General features: G+C 31.0%; 2 protein-coding genes across 3 annotated transcripts; both read left to right on the top strand.

Annotated features, from left to right (window-relative positions):
* The first annotated feature begins 7301 nt into the window (after positions 1-7301).
* On the top strand, positions 7302-11452 carry LOC123906976 (zinc finger protein CONSTANS-LIKE 9). 2 transcript variants are annotated; one of them, XM_045957020.1, is made up of 6 exons: positions 7302-7742; positions 8360-9014; positions 9200-9430; positions 9862-10172; positions 10726-10857; positions 10971-11452. In XM_045957020.1, exons 2-5 carry the CDS (start codon positions 8448-8450, stop codon positions 10853-10855), a joined length of 1239 nt encoding a protein of 412 aa, XP_045812976.1. In that variant the 5' UTR covers positions 7302-7742; positions 8360-8447; the 3' UTR covers positions 10856-10857; positions 10971-11452. The 2 variants fall into 2 exon arrangements, with proteins under 2 accessions (XP_045812976.1, XP_045812974.1); XM_045957018.1 differs by having other exon boundaries at positions 7414-7742; positions 10726-10885.
* Positions 11453-19248: 7796 nt separating this feature from the next.
* Positions 19249-21028, top strand: LOC123908367 (probable E3 ubiquitin-protein ligase XERICO). The gene is made up of 2 exons (XM_045958989.1): positions 19249-19400; positions 20193-21028. The coding sequence occupies exon 2, from the start codon at positions 20283-20285 to the stop codon at positions 20760-20762; it is 480 nt and encodes a 159-aa protein (XP_045814945.1). The 5' UTR covers positions 19249-19400; positions 20193-20282; the 3' UTR covers positions 20763-21028.
* The last annotated feature ends 1837 nt before the right edge of the window (positions 21029-22865 follow it).

Here is a 22865-nt window from a genome sequence, read left to right as displayed (position 1 = left end):
AGGGCTTAGCGAGACATGGCGAACCACGTTCCAGGAAGTCACCTGCTCATGGCGAGCATTGGCGAGCTTCAACGAACTATTCGCTGAGCGAAGGCTTAGCGAGCCTAAGCGAACCTCACCCGGAAGTCACCTGCTCATGGCGAGCATTGGCGAGCTTCAGCGAACCTGTTCGCTACAGCGAACTCCTGGTCGCTTAGCGAACTACACCAGAAAGAAAATATCTGTTCTTGAGTTTCTAAGGCGGTTTAACCTTAAATCAACTCAAAAATTCATTCAAACATGTTATAAATTCATATAAACAGCCATTCCAAACATATATGGTATCAAGGAACATTAATCATCTCTTCCAAACATCCAAATACCTCTAATGATCAAAATCATGCCAATTTCTTGGGTTTTAAGTAACTTTCATAAACTTTTCAAAAATGATTCAAATACATATATATTTTTCATGAAATCAAGCTAGTGATTAACACATACAAAGTGATGATGAAGAACATCACACTCACATACAAAAGCTTAATTAAAAGTCTAAAAGAAATTGAGTGGGAGAGTTCGGGAATGGAGACATAGACAATCTCCCCCCTCCTTGTCACTCAAGAATCATGAATTCTAATCTCTTACCTTAAGTTTGGTGATGATTCAAGCCTTCTCTTGCTCAAGCTTTCTCTCTTGATCAAACCCTAGCTCTTGCTCTATGGTTTTGCTCTTGCTCTTACTCACTCAAACTCAAAGAAATGAAGTTATGATACTATTCAAGGTTGATATTGCTACTTATACCATTCCCTAAAGTCATGGACCAAGCCCAATTGGCTTAGGCCCATATGGCCTCCCACGCCCCTCAAGCCCAAAACAAAGGTTCTCGCGTCTAATAACTTACGTTCGGCTAAATAATTATTCGCCGCTCACTAAAATAATAAAAGCCAATTAATAAATAAAATAACATTTAATAAAATATACGAATACGAAAAATGGGTCGTTACACTTTTTCAATTTTTGTTGCTTATGGTCATTGTGTCTTCATTTTTCCTGATATTTCCTTGCTTTTGGTCTTTATTTACTATAAAAACTATATTAATCTACTACTAAAAATATCATATAATTGGCTGTCATCATTATCTAAATAACTGGCTTAATTAGTAAGATGGTCCCTTAAAGACATTTTTGGTTTCAGATTGGTCCCTTAAAGAAAAAAAGGTCCAAATAGGTCCCTTAAAGGAAAAAAAGTCCGAATAGGTCCCTTAAAGACATCTCCGTTAATCAGTTTGGTCCCTAAAAAGAGGTCTAAATAGGACCAAACTGATTAACGGAGATGTCTTTAAGGGACCTATTCGGACTTTTTTTTCTTTAAGGGACCTATTTGGACCTTTTTTTCTTTAAGGGACCAATCTGAAACCAAAAATGTTTTTAAGGGACCATTTTACTAATTAAGCCCTAAATAACTTAAGACCTAACTGCTACAAACGCAAATATTATATGTGACATGTCAAGTCAATATTTTATTGTTGAAAAATCTTTATGCTACTCCTATTTAGAGACACTCTTAGAATCCGACCACCGAAAAAATTATTCGCTGAGCTTAACTGATGTTTTTTTGTTAATTTTTTGGTTTTTTTTTGGGTAAGTGTTAATTTTTTGGTTGTTGAGGGAAGGAGTCCTAGGTATAAAATTAATAATTTTAAAGGCTTATTTTATATAATTTCTAAGAAAATTAATTGAGAAAATGCCCTAATATCAATCTTCTTTTACCTTTGCAGTTGTAACGTGTAAAAGGAATGGATTCAATGTAGTGTGATTGCATACAAAGCATGCATATCAGAATCATTCGATCAATATTAAACAGTTCAATTTTAAGATTAAATTTTAATTGTTTTTTTTTTAAATATATAATTCAAATTGAAAATTTAAATCATCTAATCTTAATCAAACTGTTTAAATATAACAGACTACAATACAATCACATCTATCGGTCTATCCACAATCGAGATTCATATTTTTCTTGGTAAACATTACTTTCGAAATGGCGAGATACTAAGGCAAATATATGAAACTAAGACACCCAAGACAAAATCTTCACTTAGTGCGCAAATCATTTTTAAACTTAGATAAATAAATAAGATATAGATCTTTGGTAAAAAAACACAAAACGGTACAGATCCTCTACTACTCCCTCTCATGTCTCTATGACACTCTCTAAATGTTCTTTATTGACTTATTGTGATGACCAAAATATGAAATTTTATATTTTACCAATTAATACTAAAGAGTAAGGACGAAGTGCCACTCAATTGTTAAATGCCAATATTATTTAATTAAACACCTTTATTTAAATCCGAATTTGAAATTTTTTATTGATGTGAATTTTTGTTGTTTACTATTAGAAATGAGTATTGAGTCTAACTCATCCTTACAAAACCGATTTGTAAGGTGAGAATTGCCTCTAGTATATAAAATTTAGTCAGACCATCTCTCAACCGATGTGGGACTCTTAACACACCCCCTCACGCCCAGCACTATTGGGCTCGGTGCGTGGATATAAACGGTAGGTGGCCCGATAGCGGAAACCTGATAATAGGTGGCCCAACGGATCGTGGTGAGGCTCTGATACCATATTAGAAATGAGTATTGGACCTAACTCATCTTTACAAAATCGACTTGTAAGGTGAGAATTGCCTCTAGTATATAAACACTTAGTCAAACCATCTCTCAACCGATGTAGGACTCTTAATCGTTACTAGCACGTTAGTGACAAAAGAAAAAGGTTAGGGCAATCAAGGAAAAAGAAAATAGATACGAGGTGTATAGTGTATACATATATTGATCTTTATGTCAAACTATAGTGCCCTCTATTTTTTAAATAAATTTAATAGTACATTAACTTTTTTTGGTGGAATTTAGTCATAAACTAATTTGTCCATAAACCGACCATGATATGATATGTAAGTTTAATTCTTATTTTATTATTTTTGTTTTTGTAGTTGTAAAACTTTATAAAAGCAAAGTATAATTCAAGGACTTTGAGTTAAGGCTCTGTTTGCTAAATACAAAACTATTACAACTGAAAAACTAGCTTATAGCTTAAAAAATACCTTATAGCTGATAGCTTATAACTGAAAAGTTAGTAGAATATAATTAAAGTATTTGACATATTTAGCTGTTGTAAGTATAAAATGACATAAAAGCACATGATTAATAGATAATTATTATATTTAAAAAAATAAAAAATAAAAATAATAAGGGTAAAAATGGGAAAAATATAAAAAATTATAAGCACATACGCTACTTGAAATAACATATCAAAAAATATTATAAGCTAGTTAGAGAAGCTCGTTACCAAACACTTCACATTTTTATTAAACAAGCTTATAAGCTAGTCGAATAAACTATAATTCATTGAAGTTACCAAACAGTCTTAAGTCTAATAGTGCTTCCAATTTTATATTATTTTTTTTTTGTTAGAAATATTATAAATTTAGTTAATAAACTAGTAGGTCATATATGTAACCGACCATGACATGTGATGTGTAAGTATAATTCTTACGTCATCTTTTTTATTATTATTTGTACTTGTAAATATACTCAAATAAAAGATAAGATTTTGTTTAACATGCACAATTTGAGCATGTCTTGCATTAATTATATGTGGTCTAATAGTTTTAGAATTTATTGATTTTAAATTTAATTAATGAACAAGATTTTGTCTTGCATTAAGTCACTATATAGCTGATTTTTTATTTATTTAAAAAATCAAAAATAATAAACCACTAAATTTGATCCAGTGGTGAAGGAATCGAGTAGTATGATATAGGTTATGAGTTCGACCATCAGCTCATTATAAACAAAAAAAAATCAAAAATAATTATGGTTGTACATGGTGCTCTTGTGCACCATTAACGCGTGGACACAATACTACATATTTATGGTTTTGTTAAGTGGTGCATGATGCCCAAGTTAGCAATTATATTATAATGAATACGAATTTTACAAAATTCACCGTTAGATTGAAAGTTTATATCATATAGATCATCCATAAAAAATTGAAAATCCTTTGATATTGTATGAATATTGAGCATCATATATGTGAGATAACCCATATACATAATTTCCAATGGCGATACCATGGGTAGGCTGAGGTGGGCCATGACCCACCCCTAACACAATAATTTTTTTTATAGTATTTTTTTTATAAACAATTTTTTTTATAGTATAGTATTAATTGAAGTATATTATAAATGATTTCAAGTTATTTGGTATACATATTAGCACAAATATTAATGTACATATTCCCTTCGTGACAATATATAAGCAAAAAATACATTTTTAGGTTCATTACATATTTAATATATTTGGTCTATATTATAGACCAGATACATTAATTATGGAATGAACCTAGAAAAGTAACTTTTACTTATATATTGTCACGCAGGGTGTATTAGCTTAGAATCACTCAATACACGTATTAATTCAAGTATTAGTTCATAGTTTATTATTGATGATTTCAAGGTATACGTAGAGTATTATTTGAATGTATGCAATCTAATTTTATAATAATCAACTTTAGTTTTGTTTGACGAAAAATGGTTGATAGCGAATATAAGTTGTAGTGTTAGGTAAAATTAACAATTGAACTAACATATATAAATATACAATGACCAACTTTTTATATTGAAAGTCTTTCTAATAATGGTGGACAAATTGTTAGATCATGAGGAGAGTCCAGGAGATCGTCCATATTGGACGAAAAATAGTCACACAAGTGAGTTAAACATCACATATTTACTCAAAACCTTATGCACATTGTATCTTTTATCTCTCTGGCCTCGATTTCTCTTTCCCTGAACTCACCTCTACCAAACACGTCGTAGGCCATTGATTTATGAGTCCTCTCATTTATAAAGTGTTCAACCTTTATTTTTTTTAAAAAATGTGGGACTTTCAATATCACACTTGCTACACAATATAGATGATGTGGTCAAATGAATGAGTTTCATGATGAGCTCACCAGAAAAATTATTGGTGTATAAGAATGAGTTAGAGTCATACATTAAATACCAATTAGATAATAACATAGCTAAATTACTTGTACCAGAAAAATAAAGAAGCTAAATTGAGATTTTCACTATTAATTTCTCATGTGTCCTATGAATTTTCCGTTTTACCTTTTATCTATTTAAGTAACGGACATTATAAGAATGTTTTTTTTTTAAATGTCGTCATTATTTAAATAGTGAACGTTATAAAAAATAAATCTGATAGGATGTTCTGCTACTTAAATAACAAATAGAAATATATTTTATAATTTTATAGGGCGCGAGAAAATGAATAGAATGAAAGAAAAAAAAAATCCCAACTAAATTACATCTCTATCACAAAAACTGCCTACTTTGATTAATGTAATTACAGTAATTACTTACCTAATATCTATTGTTTACTCAATGTTTGTCAATTTTTAAAAATAGTGATCATATATTATCTGAATAAAAAATTGTTGAATAGAAAACATGGTCAATAAAAACTAGACAACTCAACTCTCATAGCCCCCTTTTTAAAGTTGTATTATCTAGTTATGTACCCAAAAAAAAAAAAGTTGTATTATCTAGTTTATTCAAAAAAAAGTTGTAGTCTCTAGTCTTCATTATGGCATTAATTATGTATTCAAAATATATTTTTCTTCTCTAATATAAATAATTTTGACTATTTTTATTGCATTTATTTGTATATATTTTGTCTCTATTGCAAGTAATTTTAATTATTTTTGTAATAAATAACATAGAATTTTAAAAATATTGTAAACAATTGAAATGAGACAGGTTAGTAATAAATAACATAAAAATATAATTTTGTAAATGTGTTTATTTTTTCATGAAATTAAAAAAAAAAATGCTTTTAACTTTTGTTAATACAAAGACAGGAGATCTAGAGGTTTACCATCTAACAATAACATTGAATAGGTTGCTAAGAGGATGGTATATGAGATTCCCATATTAAATTTTTAGCAATACGTGGTTAATTAAAACATTAAGATATTAGGTATATGATAGTGTTTGCTTATATGATGTCCATCATTGGTGATTGAGTAAGTGATTGCTGTAGGGGTACGAAACCAAGGTACCCAAAATCCATGGATGACTTGCCATTACCACCAAAAAGTCTAAAAAGCCAATCTTAAAGAGAAAAAGAAGCACAAAAGGTCACAAAACAATGCTCCCATTTGTCCACCTCAACAAGCATGTGATGTTGTACTTTTCAGCAAAGTTCAACCTTTTTTTTTTACAGAACCAAGTTCAACCTTACATTGACTATTTAAGTATTTATTGATTTATCTTTTTAAAAATTTGATAATATGGATATATATATATATATATATATCATATAACATAAAAATAAAAGCTCAAATGCCTGTCTTTACACTTTAATCTCTTAACTTATTTTAAAAGTGAGTTTAGTCTCTTAAATTAAAAATCTGCCAATTTTTTCTCCTAATTTAAGTAATTGTTTTGTAAATTAAGAGCATTTAAATTTAACACAACTTAGTTTCTTTAAATTTAAAATCAGTCAATTTAGTACCTAACTTGTATAAATTAATGCTCTTTTAACTTATAAAAATATACGATCATATCTATCTATTAGGGGATTACGTTGAGGGGCCAAAGTACACTAATTTACTGGCTTAAATATTTTGGGCTCGAAAGTTTTCATTTAGATCTATGATAACACAAAAAAATTTGCAAATGAGAAAAAAAAATTGCAGTCATAACCTGTACATACAAGAACAATTTTGTTTTTATGGCGAAGTGTTGTCTATTACAAAAAAAAAAAAAATAGTTTTACTCTGCAATTACAACTGCACGCCAAAACAGTACTCCTTATTTTTAATAAAATTAATAACAATAATTTTGAAGCGTAGACGTTAGAAATCATTCTTATTTTCGAGAGCAATATTGTTTATTATACAAATTAAAAATTTCACTGCTTTTTTTATTAAGCCAAATTTTTAAGATTAAAACAAGATCTTCAAAATATTTAAGACGACATAAATAGGAGCCAAATCCATTTATTTTAAAATTATAAAATTAAACTAAACTTTTAGAATAAATTAAACAACCTAATATATATTTAATTAAGCCAAAAAAATGAATAAAACACAAATATAGTAAAGAAATAAAAAGAGAAAATAAGTGCAAAAATAACCATGTGGAATCACAGTGGCAACAAGACAAATTGAAAAAGTGCATTTTTTTCAATAAATATAATAATAAAAATAGCAGCTGTTAAGTTGTCTATGCATTTAATTTTTTGATGTGAAGAACCAAAAAGCAAAAGAAAAGTCCTAACCTTTTCTTTTCACTAAGAAAAGGACATGACCCTACTTCCATTATATCTATTTTTTTACTCTTTTTGTTTTTGCACTTTTTTTTTATCAAACTTTGATTATGTCACTTTTAACCATACACACACCAATTTCCATTATTATTCCTCTCAAATAATATCTGACCTACAAATAATATCTTCTCTTCCTTTCCTATTTCTTATCTATCTTATGTTCTGTTCTGTCTTATAACTCTCAACTCAAAAAAATATCTTATTTAGTAGCTACCATAAGAAAGAGAGAGAAATATCTTCTAAAGTTCAGTTTTTTTCTTTGCTTTCAGGTTTTGCATAACAAAAATCTATGCTTTTTCCTGAAAAAGCAATACCCTTTTGCTTACAGATCTTGTACTCTTTGTTTTCCTTGCCTTAAGGTAATTTTCTTAGCTTGTGTAGTTTTCCTTCTTTGCTTTTCATGAAAAATATGGTTTTGTTTTTGTTTTGTTTTTCTGGGTTTGGAACATCTTTTTGTGAGTGTTTAAAGATAATCAAAAGTTTAAATTTTTATGAGACTGGTAATTGTTTTGCTATTTGGTGCTTGAATTAGTTGTTTCTGTTTATTTTCCCCCTTTTTTGTTCATGTTTTTGTGGTTATATGATTATGTGTTAAGTGATTTTTCTGACTTTTTTGGTTATTTTATATTGATCTGATACTTATAGATTATCCTATTATTATTTTTTCTCTTTTAAGTTGTTTGTTGTTGATTTGATGAATGATGATGAAAATGAAAATTTCATTTGATATGTAAAATAATTTGTATTTTCAAATCCAAAATCTTGCAAATTCTTTTACCAATACTTTGAACTTTTTTCTTAATCTTGGTTGCAAGTTTTCACAATCCTTGTTGTATGAAACTATGAATTACTTGCCATGGCATGTATACTAGTTTTGTTCAAAATGAAATTCCCAATTTTTTTTTCCTTTTTGCTAATTATATAGTTCTTATTCTTATTATATTAAATGGTAACTAATTTATTATTTTTTTTGCAGCTGCCGAATTCACAGTTTTGAGAATCTACTATCTTTGTCACACTATTTGAAAGTTTCACAGTTACAGGATTGAAAGATCAGTTTAAAGATGGGTTACATATGTGATTTTTGTGGAGACCAAAGGTCGATGGTGTACTGCCGTTCCGATGCAGCATGTTTATGTTTGTCGTGTGATCGAAATGTTCATTCAGCGAATACGCTAGCTCGAAGACATTCGAGGACACTTTTATGTGAAAGATGCAGTTCACAACCAGCTTTGGTTAGGTGTTCTGAAGAGAAAATTTCACTTTGTCAGAATTGTGATTGGTTAGGTCATGGTAATAACTCTACATCTTCCAATCATAAGAGACAAACAATTAATTGTTACTCCGGTTGTCCTTCGTCGTCCGAACTTTCTTCAATATGGTCTTTTGTGTTGGATATCCCTTCTTTGAGTGAAACTACATGTGAGCAAGAATTAGGTTTCATGAGTATTAATGAGAATAGGAGTGCTTGGGTCGATCCGAAAAACCAGAATGTGTCTGATTCAGATAAAGCTACTGATTTACCTGATTCGGATAAGTCTTTCGTCGGTACATCTTCAAAGCCAGAATCAAGCAAAGAACCGCGTATGCTTGACCGCTCAGATGGACCTACCAATGAATGTGTGCCAAAGGTATACCTAAATGTTATATTGTCATTTTCATGTGGATGGCTTAATTAAAAGAAAGTTTATTATATATGATTTTGCCGACTTGTATCTAATTTACTTAAATGAGTTACACAACTTGAGGTTTGTAATAGAAATTTTCACAATTTCGTTTAATTATTATATAGCTAACTCTCATTGTTGATCTCCAGTTATACTGTCCTGCTAAAAATTGCCCTGATGCAAGTGAAGATGATGATGATCTGTATGGCGATTTCGATATGGATGAAATGGATATAAATATTGAGAACTATGATGAACTTTTTGGTATGGCCCTTACTCATTCTGAAGAGCTTTTTGAAAACGGTGGATTTAACAGCTTATTTGGAGCAAAGGCCATGTCTGCTGGAGATTCCAATTGTCAAGATGCTATTGCAGCTGAGGTGCTTAATTTTGTCATTCTTTGTCTGCGATAATCTTGCCTTTTCTATCATTTGATTGCATCGACTTATTTGAGTTTACCTATTGGCATAAGCATCTGTGACTTGAGACTATTTGGGAGAGCTTATGGAAACAACTTGTGACATGTTTATAAGCTCTCCAGGATAGCTTATGAAAGCAACGTATTACTTATATGAGAACAATTTGACTTTATTTATCGTTTGTTTTAGAAATAGTTTATATATAAGCACTTATATGATAAGCAATTATGCTATAAGCGCTTAATTAAGCTGTTTATCCAAACAGGGCTGTGTCTACTATTGAAAGTTCTTGCTCAAAGTGTTTGTACAACTTAATACAAGTTGTTTTCACCTTCAGGCTTTAGTTAATTTTAAGTAGAGTACTTATTTCTATATCTAATTTTTATGTGCAGGGTTCATCAATTGGACATGTTAATGCAGCACAACCAGCATGCAGCACTGCAGCATCTGCAGATTCTATATTGAGTACTAAAACTGAACCGAATCTTTGTATTACGGCAAAACCATCCCAATCAAGCCTTTCTTTTTCTGGTATTAATGAAGACGGTGGTGGTGGAGACTATCAAGATTGTGGAGCTTCTTCAATGCTTCTCATGGGAGAACCTCCTTGGTTAAACACTTGTCCTGAAAATGAGCTACAACTACAATCTGCTAATCGCTGTAGTGCTGTTATGCGATACAAGGAAAAGAAGAAGACTCGCAAGTAAGTAATTGCAACAATACTGTTTAATGTAAACTGATAATTAATAACTTTACCTAATGAATGTGTTAATGAACAACACCTAACATGGGTTGGAATGAGCTTTGACCTATGAAGCACGAACACTGACACGTCGACACCGTTAATAATTGACATAGTTCAGTGTAATCATAAGTGTTGGTGTTGTGTCGGTGTTTGACACCAACACATGTTCAACACTGAAACACGCCTAATCTGAGGAGTATCTGTGCTTCATAGGCTTTGACCTCTTCTGAGCTATCAGCTTATACAACAAACTTGTTGGGCTTGTGATAAGCGCTTAAGCACCTGGGAAACTCTCCCTTAAAAGAGATAACGCCTGAAAAAAGTTTATAAATAGTGGCTCACTTTACAAACCGGTTTTGTAAGAATAAGTTAGGCCTAATATAAAAACTTAAATGATTATGTGTTACCATCTTTGCTAACAAGCTAGAGATTAGTGGATTAATCTTGTTTCAAAACTTCAAATTGTGTTTTCTCTTGATTTGTTTTAACATTGATTTTTATTATCTTCTAGGTTCGACAAAAGAGTGAGGTATGCCTCTCGCAAGGAAAGAGCTGACGTCCGAAGACGCGTGAAAGGCCGGTTTGTCAAAGCTGGCGAGGCCTACGATTATGACCCTTTGAGCCAAACCAGAAGCTATTGAGTGTACAATATTTAACCATGTTATTTTAAAGTTAAGACACAATTATACCTGAAAATGGATGAAATTTGATGCATTCTTTTTCCGTGTAATGACAATCTGTCTGATTTTATCACAGGGATCTAGCTTTCTTCTCGGACGATCAAGAGTCAAAGAAGGCTGTGTTCAACAGTATAAACTCAGAAGCTGATTCTCTTTCCTTCACTACCAAGTATATCGAAACTTGGCAATTTTTTCTTCTTAATTCTTCCGAAAGAATTGAGAAGTGTTCCATCCAGATTCTCTGTCCTTAACCAATGCACCATGTTTGTCATGTCCTATGTTATAGTCGCGTCTCGAAGTGCCTGAGAAGGCATGATGATGAGTTTGTTAATTTGACGGTTGGCGATAAACTGCAATAGTTGTATATTGTAATATGTGGCCTCTCTACTCTGAGATGTATAGCACACAATCTACATGTATGCAATTAGATGTATAAATGGATCTGACTTAAGACAAACTGTAAAGGATATATTCAAATGGTGTTAGTACTATGTATAGAATAGGATATCATGTATGCTGCTGGAAATCTACCAATACAAGTTTTGTTTGTGACCGGAATTTATGTGTTTTCTTGATGCTTCTTTTTAGTGTGGGAATCGAACTCAGGGAACTTTATGACTTTCACATGCCTTGCGCATCAATCACTAACGCTTGATCCTGGTCCTTGACATTCGCATGTCCTGCGCATCAATCACTAGCGCTGGATCCTGGTCCTTGACATTCGCATGCCCTGCACATCAATCACTACCCTCGATTCTGGTCCTTGACATTCGCATATCCTGTGCATCAATAACTAGCGCTCGATCCTGGTCCTTGACATTCGCGTGCCTCGCGCATCAATCACTAGCGCTCAACTTGATTGTTTTTTTTGTACTTTTATACATAACCTTTTTGAAGAATATATGCTGAAAAAGGCCATAGGATAGAATCTCCGTACCAACCATTGAATTATATACATAGTAAGTGATTTTATTGGTTACTTTTTCTTGGTGTCGTAGAAAAGAATAAATTTGTAGATAATATTAATAAAAAATTGGTACTTTTGCTAAATATTATATTGTGGATAAGTTTCTGATCGTGGAGCACCAAGCAGTACTCCCTCAATTACATGTATTTTTTTAATTATAAATTCTAATTTTCTAATGGTTTTCTAATGAAAAGAACACAAATACTCTAAAGATACGGTTAAAAACAAAGAGCTTTGATACCGTTTATTGAAAAATCTAAGAAAGTACCAAGCGAAATAACAATTCAATGCTCCAAGATCACAAAATAGAGAGACGGTCGCATCTTCACTCAAAATCTTATTTTTTGATGTGGAAGACCATACATTGTTGCAACCAAAGAGCTTACGAAGAACTCCTATTTCTGAATCGAACCAAAAGCTTTGATACTACTTGTTGGAAAATCTAAAAAGGGATTGAGGGAAATAACAGTTCAATGCTCCAGACCATAAAATAGGGAGACGCCCGCATCTAATCTTCACTCAAAATCTTAAAACATTAAGGTATATGAATTACCTCTATTGTATATCAAACATTTTATCCAATCATAATCGATGTAAACTTACTCTTAAAACCCAACATAGATTATTATAATTATTTAGAACAAATATCTTAGATTTTTAAAACTTATTATTCTGAAACAACAATAGAAGATTGTTTTAGAACATAAGGAGTATGTAGTTTCTCTATCCCCTTTGACCATTGATAGCCCAAAGGAATAAGCATTCTGTCCAGTGTCCACTAGCACCAATAATATCGTTCATATTGCAACAAGAAAACAAGGTGAGTTATTTTTATATTTGACAAAAGAAGATATTTTCAGAAAAATATTACAAGTGTCAAAACGGGTCAGTTTCGACCCCACCCAGCTTGATTGATTCACATAGGGGTATAACATGTCAATTTTATTTAGTTTTTGGGTGAAAAACAATTTTTTTTTTTGGTAAGGTGGTGAAAAACAATATGAACCAATAAAATAATATTAATTTGGGTTGATTCAATTTTTTTAATATTCTTTCATAAAATTTAAATCAAACCAAACAGGGACGGATCCAGGAATCTATAAAACGGGGGGCTGGAATTCCTAAATAATAAATATTAAATAAATAATAATTATAATAGTATTTAAATATACTCAATAAAAAATAAAAAATACATCACATTGTTTATCTAAATTGTACACGATATTGCTCTATATCATAAAATTCATCAACAACTGAATTTGTATTAAAATTTTTAGCAATTCTTCTCTCGGTGTAACTAATCACATAATTATTTTGAAATTCATTTTCTATCTTGTTTCTCAACCTATTTTTCACAATCTTCATAGTAGAAAATAATCTCTCACTTGTAGCAAACAATCAGAACTAACTTAATTGAATTTGGACTCTAGTAGTATATAATATATATTATCAAAATATTTTAAAGTAAATTGTTACAATTACTATGTTGTGGGTACATGTTTTGCATCAAACGGTAGTTACTAATCTTTAAACACATCTCTCAAATATCAATTTATGTGTACATATGTATGAAGAACAAGTATATGAAAAAAAAATACGACAAGAGGGGGGCCTCAGCCCCTACTTGCCCCCTATGTCCGTCCCCGAAACCAAATGAATGAGACATGCATGTGGTATAATCGATTTGATTTATCGAGGAAGTTATAATTTCATGCTTCATTAAGAATCAACTTTTTTCTTAACACAAAATTGAGTTGTCAAAAAAAATAATTCAAACATCTTTACATGAGTGGTTTTTTTTTACAAGATCTTTACATGAGTGTTTATGTTAAATCAAGCCAAACTCAGATAACGTACGTCATATGGGTGTAAATGTAAAATCAAACAAAGACTAAATAACATCTTAAAGACACTTTGCTAACATTTTTCAAAAAATATTGTATGATTGTGACATCTTTCTTTTATAGTTTTATGAAATGAAATAAAACGAACTAGAACAAGCAACAAATTAAGAACGAAAGGTTTAGTCCAAATATTAATCACAAAATTAATGTATAACTCAATTTAGGTATTCCAACTAATTTGCCACTTCTAATAGTGTTGCATATAAAAGAATGAAATGAAATTTACTACAAACACTTTTATAAGAGAGTTAAATCATGTCAGACCAAGGATAAGTTATGTTTAGGGACTATAAACACTAAATAAAGCAATTGCCAACATTATTTATTTATTTATTTTTTTAATTTTTTTAAAAATCGTGTAATTGTGTTCTTTTATAATTTTATTGAAATGACACGAACCAAAACATGCAACATGCAACAAATTAAGAACTAGATAATCTAAATATTAATCATGAAATTAAAGTATATAACTTAATTTAGGTATTTCAACTAATTTTTCACTTGTAACAGTGTTGCCTATATAAAGAACAAAATGTAATTTTGCTGCAGCAAAAAAAAACAATGCATTCAGCATTTGAGACATTTTTGTTGTTGTTGAAGGTAAGCAACAAATTAAGAACTATAGGTTAATCCAAATATTAATCATGAAATTAAATTATACAACTCAATTTAGGTATATTTCAACTAATTTTTCACTTGTAAGTTGTAACAATGTTGCCTATAAAGAACAAAATGGAATTTTCTGCAGCCAGAAAAACAACGAATTCAGTCAGGACATTTTTTATTGTTGAAAGTAAGCACATTCCATTAATAACTAGAGAAAGATACATGAGGCAAATCAGCTTGAAGTTGATATGGGAGTGATCCCAAGTTTTGGAGCCAATACTCGCAGATAAATATACTAACTTATTACTTATGAGTTATAACATTAAAGTTGCTAAAAGAATAATGATGATGAAACAATTATCCATGTTTTAAGGGATTGTATGCATGCAACCCAAATTTGGATCTGGTTATTGACTTCTAATCATATTACTAACTTCTTTTCTTTGCCTTTGTCTTGCAGAGACTGGATCTTCGATAAGGATTGACAGACTATTTTTATGGTAACATGTTGGCACTTGTGGATGTGGAGAAACAAGAGTATCTTTGAGGAGGGTTTTCGCCGCCCCAACAACCCAACTCATGTGATTCTCAAGATGGTTACCGAGATCGATAGATGCAAGCAAGCTCATGCGAATGGAAGGCCTCGGCAAAAAGATACTATTTTTATTGGGTGGAAGCAACCTCGAGAAGGATGAATTAAGCTCAATTGTGATGGCGCACATAAAAGCTCAATAAACCTGTCAGGGTGTTGAGGTCTTCTTCGAGATAGCAATGGTAATTGTTTGAGCAGTTTTGCGCGTAAAATTGGCTCATGCGATGCGCTCCATGCTGAGATGTGGGGCATGTACATTGGAATGAATTTAGCTCGCAGGCAAGAAATTACCCATCTTCAAGTAGAAAGTGATTCGAAGATGTTGGTCGACATAGTAACAGGAAACTGCAATGTTAACGGAAATATTCCTACTTTGATCAAGCATATTCGTGATCTCAAGAACATGAATTGACATGTTCAGTTTAACCATACATGGCGAGAATGAAACAGATCAGCTGATTGGTTAGCTAATTTCAGTCTAAGTTTGAACTCTTTTGATTTGCATCTTCTAGAGAGTCCTCCTAGAGAACTCCGAAGTCTAATTTTTAATGATGTATCCGGCGCTTGCATGCCTCGGAGTGTTCCTGTAGTGTTCTAGTTTCTTTTTTGGGCCCTGCCCTCTTTTTGTAACAAAAAAAAAAAGTTGCTAAAAGAATATTAAGTGTAACTTAATTGCGAGACTTCATTACCATATAGAACGTTATTCTTAAAGTGTCCATATTCAAGCTTTAATATGAATTGAAATAATAGTAAAGTGTAGAGAGACCATCATTATGTATGTAGACTCGTGATGATTGCATCTCACAATTCATACATAGATATGAGATATCAAGTCATACAAAAGTATATATAAATATTGAGCATAATATTTATACCACGCACATGAGAATAATATATTATAAATGTGTTATAAATTATTCACAGTGATAAAGGTTTATACCACCCTTGAACCTGAATTAACTATGATCCCTAGATGTGGACTCAAGTGTCTTATTGTCGTTTAAACTTTGTTTGTAATAAGATGATTATAAAGTTGGTTAATATGTACTTCACGAATCATGTTGAGGGACATGAGTAATCTAGATGAGATTTGTCCTTCCTGCATGATGAGAGAAATATATGCGTACATGCCTCTTAATGGAATATGACTAGAAAAATGCATGGCCATGTTGAACTAAGTTAATACGAGATATTGAGCTTAGTTGTCGCTCAGTATATTCCGGGATCCAAAAACACGATATTAAACTATACAAGGATGACACAATATATGTCTTGTGGTCAATTAAGGCGCTAGAGTTTTTCATCATAAAACAAAAATCCTAACCACAAATTTTCTTTGACTCTCTCTCTGAGACGCTCGTTCGATTTGGTTAGCATTTGTCATTGGAGAAGCACTATTCGTGTGGACGAGTAGAAGCACTTTGCTTTTCTCGTGAACAAAAGCTTTTCGACTACAAAGTTTCTGTTTCTGTGCTAGAAGAGGTATAACTTCTATTAACTGATTCATGTTCATTTGTAATGATCCATTGAAGAGAAAATTTAAATTATTCTGCTGTGTTATTCTATTATTAGCATCATTAGCAGTTATGCAATACTTGATAGATATTGAGAATGTCAATGACAGTTGTATCATAGGCTAGAGAAGTTCGCTTCCGATTGTGATCAATAGCAAATTGTAAGCACCAACGAAAATAATTCATAAACTTCATCATTATTTTTGGGTTTGTTGTTGTTGGTGAAGAAAATGGTATACCCGAAATTGAAAAATAATTCAATTATTTTTGGATATATTAAATGCATTCTTGATCCGATAACTAATCAAATTCACTTTCAATGTTCCTCTTTTTCGGTTTTGGAATCACTCTCTTCCTGATTTTTGGTCGACCCAATTTTTATTCTTGGTTAGACTTTATTTTACCTCGCAGCCGAACTCTAGATTATCGAGACTTCCTTCCTTTGGGAACCAGAGGATTAACACCAAAAATAAAATATATTTACTTTTTCCCGTTTCGATTAAGAGTGACTTTTGTGCCATATTCGAGTGGTTGCAAGCAGTTCCAATTTGAGTGGTCATCGTACCATAGAAGGTGTAATATTGACCGGTTTTTTATATTGCAGTAGTAAATCGTAGCCGTTTGAACTGTGAATTGTTTTATCTCGGAGACATCGTGTTTGATGGTCTGCTTTGCAAAATTTTGGGCAGTGCTGCAAAACTTATTAAAGAGACTGACTTAGTCCACTAGGTTTAGTTTAATGGTGATGAATTTTGATATCTCACATATCTTAAAATAGAACTTATTAAGTCACTAAGTTTAGTTTAATGGTGATGAATTTAAGTAGTATGCATTAGGTCTAAATTCAATTCTTATTGGCTCCATCATAAGCTAAAAAATATATTTATATCTTAAGTTGATAAATTGCGATGAACCGTTGCTTGGACAAGAATTCGTTTTCATTATGACAAAGTTCAATGTTAAAGAAACTAAAAAAGAGGGTTCTTAGGCATATGAACCGTGGATCCAATTCAAAATTTTGATGAAATGTATATAGTGAATCGAATCAATCTTTTGCATTGGAAACCTCTAAAGTGTCATCTTTTTTTGTATAAAATTCATTTCATTCTTCAATTCTACATGTAAGAATGAAGTGATAAGTGAGAAATTGTCTATATAAACTTCACAAAAACATGAAATTAACATTCAACAACTAATAATCTACAATTATTTATTTTTCCACATGATCTTAATTTTCAAAAAAACTAAAAGAAGAGAAAAGTTTCATTCAACCAGTCTCACCTGGAAGTGTTTAGTAGGATAAGATGAGATGCAAATATTGTAAAAAAGAAATTCCAAATAATAACTCGAAGGGAGAAACATAACAAAATTAAGAATACTAGTAAACAAATAGAAATTGCAAAGCACTTTCCAAAATCTGAGTGATTAGTTCTAGCTCAATTATGAAGATAAATGAGTATTTAATGATTTAAGATTTTGCATTGAAATGTGATGTCTCTCTTTGCGATCCTCGAATATTGACTCGTTGTTTCACTTTGCACTTCCGGAGCTCCCTCTTTTGTTTCTAAGAGTTTTATCAAGACCATCTTACTTGAAGAAAGATCAAATATTCATTGAACATAATTTTTTTTTTTTATCCGTTATAAATTTGTATGTTAATTTGAACTAATTATATTGAACACTAAGAAATTCAATTTTCTTTAAATTTATCCGTTATAAATTTGTATGTTAATTATCAGCTTTTTTTTGTGCGAGTGTTAACCTTTCGGTTCTTAAAAAAAGGAGATCCTAATAATTCAAATTTAGTCGCGAGATAAGTAAAATATAGTAAAAAAAATTGTTTCATTCAAGAATTGAACTCGAATTATCCCGAACAACCCGTCGTTTGATGAAAGCTCATTACCAGTGGCGGAACCAGAAAAAATATCGTGGGTGGGCCGAAAAATAGTCAATCTATTTTCAAATTGAATTTTTTGCTCCTCTATTTTCACATGTTACAATTTTGGTACCAACAAACTATATTTTTACTCTAAAAATTGTGATTTTTGGCTATAAACGTGATTTATTGTCTCCAACATTGAATCTAAAGATGAAATATCAAATTTGAGACCAAAATTCACAATTTTTTCCCATTAAAATTCGCTAATTTTACAGCAAAAAAGTAATAAAAAAATATTGAGATAGGACTAAAATTGCAACAAATGTGAAAATATGGGACTTGAAAAATTTAATATTAATTAAACATATTTTTTATGTCATTTCATATTTATATATGCTAGTTCAACTGCTAATTTTATCTATTATTATAAATTCAATTAATTATGAACTAACATTTACACTAATACTTGAACTAATATGTGTACCGAATTACTTATAATCATCAATAATATACTCTAAATTAATATTTACATTAATATTTGTACATATATATATACCGGGTGACTTAAAATCATTAATAATACATTTAAATTAATAACCTACATATAAAAAAAAAAAAAAAAAAATTTGAGGGTGGGGTGGGCCATGGCCCACCTCAGCCTACCCCTAGGTCCGCTGCTGCTCATTACTCACCTATGTTAATGTTTGGGTTAATTTTCAGTTTTTTTTTAGAGTCACATACAAAATGAGAAAGACAAAGAAAATGATAGGCACATGATGAAAAGAAAACTAACTATGGTTAATCGTCTTTTGTCCGGAAAACAAGGAACTAGTAACCATGGTTAAGGAACTAAGGTTACACTAGAGATAATCAATGAATCTCTAGCTATTAGTGTTAAGTGGGGTATTGCTCTATAAAGCAAAAGGGAAAAGTGGGAAAAACACTACTCATCATCAACTCCAATATCACAAACTCACTTGTAATAACAACCTCTTTTCACTTCAATTTCATCACCCAATTCACAAATCCTCAAATCCCTTCATTGTAAGTCCTAAAAATTGCATTTTTTTTCTTCTTCTTCACTATTATGGGTATTTAATATTTTTCCATATTGTAATTTAACATGCTTCCATGAAATGTTAGATCCTATGTTAGTTTCTTTCTATGATTCTTTTGTTGTTGTTGTTTTTGTCTTGTAACCTTAAACATAAGAATTTTGAGCCATATTTTGTTACATAAAGTTTTGTTTTTTTTGGTAATTTTGTTGATGAAGAAGCCACCCTAAATTCCAATGCTTATAATTTAATCTAGTTTGATCAATTTGAAATCTGGAAACTTTAACATCAAATTATAAGCTAATTGGGTTTTAAAAAAAACAAATTTTTTCCACTTGGTTGTTTGATTTGTCTCCTTAAAACCCCTTTGTTCTTGTCTATTAAAGAACAGAACTTTTCTGTTCCTCTTTTACCTAATTTGTTTAGATTTTTAGGGTAATAACAAATTTGTATTCTGAATAAGCCATTAGGTCTGGTCTAGTGGTGAGGAATTTGGGTAGTATGCATGAGGTCCTGGTTTCGATCATCAGCTCCATTGTAAATATAAAAAAATTTGTATTCTGAATATCAATTTTCAATGAGATTTTTTAAATTCCTATTTCCTTATCCAAATTCTTGGTATGTTGCAAACTCTAGATATTTTGCAGTAAACATGTGAAATCAGATATTTTGACCACTATAACCCAATCAATTCAATCTTTTTAATTGATTAGTCAACACAACACTTTATTATTTGTTTTCTTTAATTTTATTAAAGTATACCCTTTTGATGTGTTTACAGGTAAGTTATCAACAAGAGTTTCCATTAATTATTTGACACATAAGTTACTACTTTTGTGCACAAAAGTTGGATCATAAAGTGTATCACAAAATGGGCCTATCAAGTCTTCCAGCACCATCTGAAGGAGTTTTATGCATAATTCTAGTAAACACTGCTATGTCAATATCAATATTCAAAGGCATTATTAGGACTATCCTACATATAATTGGTATCATTGCTTCACCATTATCCTCAACTTCCACTCCTTCACAAGATTACAGTATCTCTCAAAACTCACCTGAGTCGTATGAATTTCATCTCAGTCCCTCAGATGATTTCATTGAAGAGTTTAGAAGTAGGACACCAACACTTAGGTTTGACAGTGTGTGTAGTAGCTGGAAAGAACCTGAACATGATTGTTCAGTGTGTCTTACTCAATTTGAACCTGAATCAGAGATAAACTACTGTTTATCTTGTGGACATGTTTTTCATAAAGTGTGTTTGGAAAAGTGGTTGGATTATTGGAACATTACATGTCCACTTTGTAGGAGTCCTTTAATTCCTGAAGATGATGCAACTTGCTTATGGTAAGAGCAATGATTAAAGCATGCACAAATGTAAAATAGAGAGGTTCTTTTGATGTACATTATATATAGTGTGTACATATTTGTGTTACAATTTTGATTTTGATGTTCCTATGTATCTGACTTTTTCTTTAGTCTTCTTAGTGCTTTGGCTTTTTTATGATGTAGAGTTAGTGGAGGCTTTTATTTACTTTTTTTCTTTCTTTCTCTGTTATCTGTATCTGATGTTGCCACATATGAGATCAGGGGTATACTTTTTTTTGCTTGTTTGTCCATAATGCCCTCCCATGTGTTTTTATTTGATGTTACAAGTCTTTTTTCTTTTTCTTTTTTTGCTAACATTCTCTTAGTTATAATAATGCATTATGTGATGAGTTTTTTATTGACCTGGATTGGGTGCAGTGAGACTGCATCACAGTGACTGCATTGAATCTATGTCCGTTTTTTATCCAATCACTAATCCAACTCAGTATTCAAGGGCTTATTGCACGAATTATATGTTGTACACAAACTAATGGTTAGAAATTTTACCCCTAAGATGAATAGAATAAGTGATATTCGGAGTTCGAACTCTGACCCATGCATATATAATGCGATTTTCCTACCACCTGAACTAAGCTCATGAGAATGTACACAAACTGCTTTAAAACCACTAAATGCAATTATTTTGCTACTAGGAAGTCCAAACCCCGCATCAGACAAATAACGGTAATATTAATAGTTATTTTGCAACTCTTTTATAATATGGGATATCAACTTCTTTCATTGAGATTATAAATTCAAGTTCTTGCCACTAAGTCGAGATATCATGCACAAGAAATAAAATACCATTTAGTTCAGTTAAAAAATGGAACTGAATATATGCATTCAGTATTATGCTCTATCTAAACATTTTGTATGATTTTATTAATGTTAAATTAAAACTGTGTTTTTTCATTATAAATATCGAATAAAAAAAGTTTAGTCACATGGCACCACAATGGAATTTAGTTACATAAAAAGAAAGATAAGTTTTGTTTTTATATGATCAACATTTTGCTTTGAATTGAACAGCAATTTGTGATTTTTAGGGTGGTATTATTTTCAGACAACAAATCACATATCTATCTGGCTGATGCTGACACCGATGAAAATGGTCATGAAAGATGGGAGAAAGATTTGTGTGTTACAATCATTTAGAAACCACATTTTTAAAAAAAGTCGAAAGAGAAAATAATTAAATATTGTATACTTTTTAAATAATTAATACGGAGTATATGTTTTGATGTATGTGTGACTAAATATTGTATTCAAAAGATTGTAACTATATAAATATCTTTTGAAGATGTCATGACACTTTGATTCCAAGTTTTAACGGAGGATAAATTATGATAACCCAAAAAAGATAATCATATTTTTACATGCTAATATACAGTAGAAATGAATGAGTAAAAAAGCAAATAAAAAGTTTATGTTCCACAAATTTGATAAGGAAAGAGACTTTGGGCAAGAAAAATTACACTTATTAAAATAAAATGAAATAGATGATTCTACTCAAATGGTTAATGAGATTTGTTTGTAATAGAACTCAAGTTTTATTTGAAGAGATAAAAGAGATGATAGAGAAACTCACTTGGTGGACCTATGAAAGAAATGTTCCGAGCTAAAAGTCAACGACCAGCCATGGCGAAAGGGAGGTTACCTGCAAAAAACATTCAGACGCCCAAGTCAGTATAAACTTGAAGTGGAGGTAGACGTTAGAATAATACCTACCTTAGGAGGTGGTAAAACTTTGTATATATAGGCCAATGAATATGGTATTGGACCGATAGATGTGACATTGGACTTGATTCAGCCTAAAAATCTGGTACAAAACAAGAATCTTTTCGAATTATTTGAGAAAATTGAAATTTGATTTTTAAGAAATTCACCCTCTTATCCCATGATTAGTATTTTCTTGAGGTGTTAACTCAATGACGAGTTTAACTTTATAACTTCAAGATACATAATTCAAAACCTTCATGAGAATAGTAAAATAATATATTTTCCCACATTTAAATTGTCATAAAAACTTTTCTTTTTAATTTTTTTTTTAGTCAAGTAGCCTAATAGCTAAAATTTCACATTTTAA

This window comes from Trifolium pratense, linkage group LG2 (assembly GCF_020283565.1).
Source record: "Trifolium pratense cultivar HEN17-A07 linkage group LG2, ARS_RC_1.1, whole genome shotgun sequence".
Lineage (NCBI taxonomy): Eukaryota > Viridiplantae > Streptophyta > Magnoliopsida > Fabales > Fabaceae > Trifolium > Trifolium pratense.
This window is presented reverse-complemented; position numbering and strand designations above follow the sequence as displayed.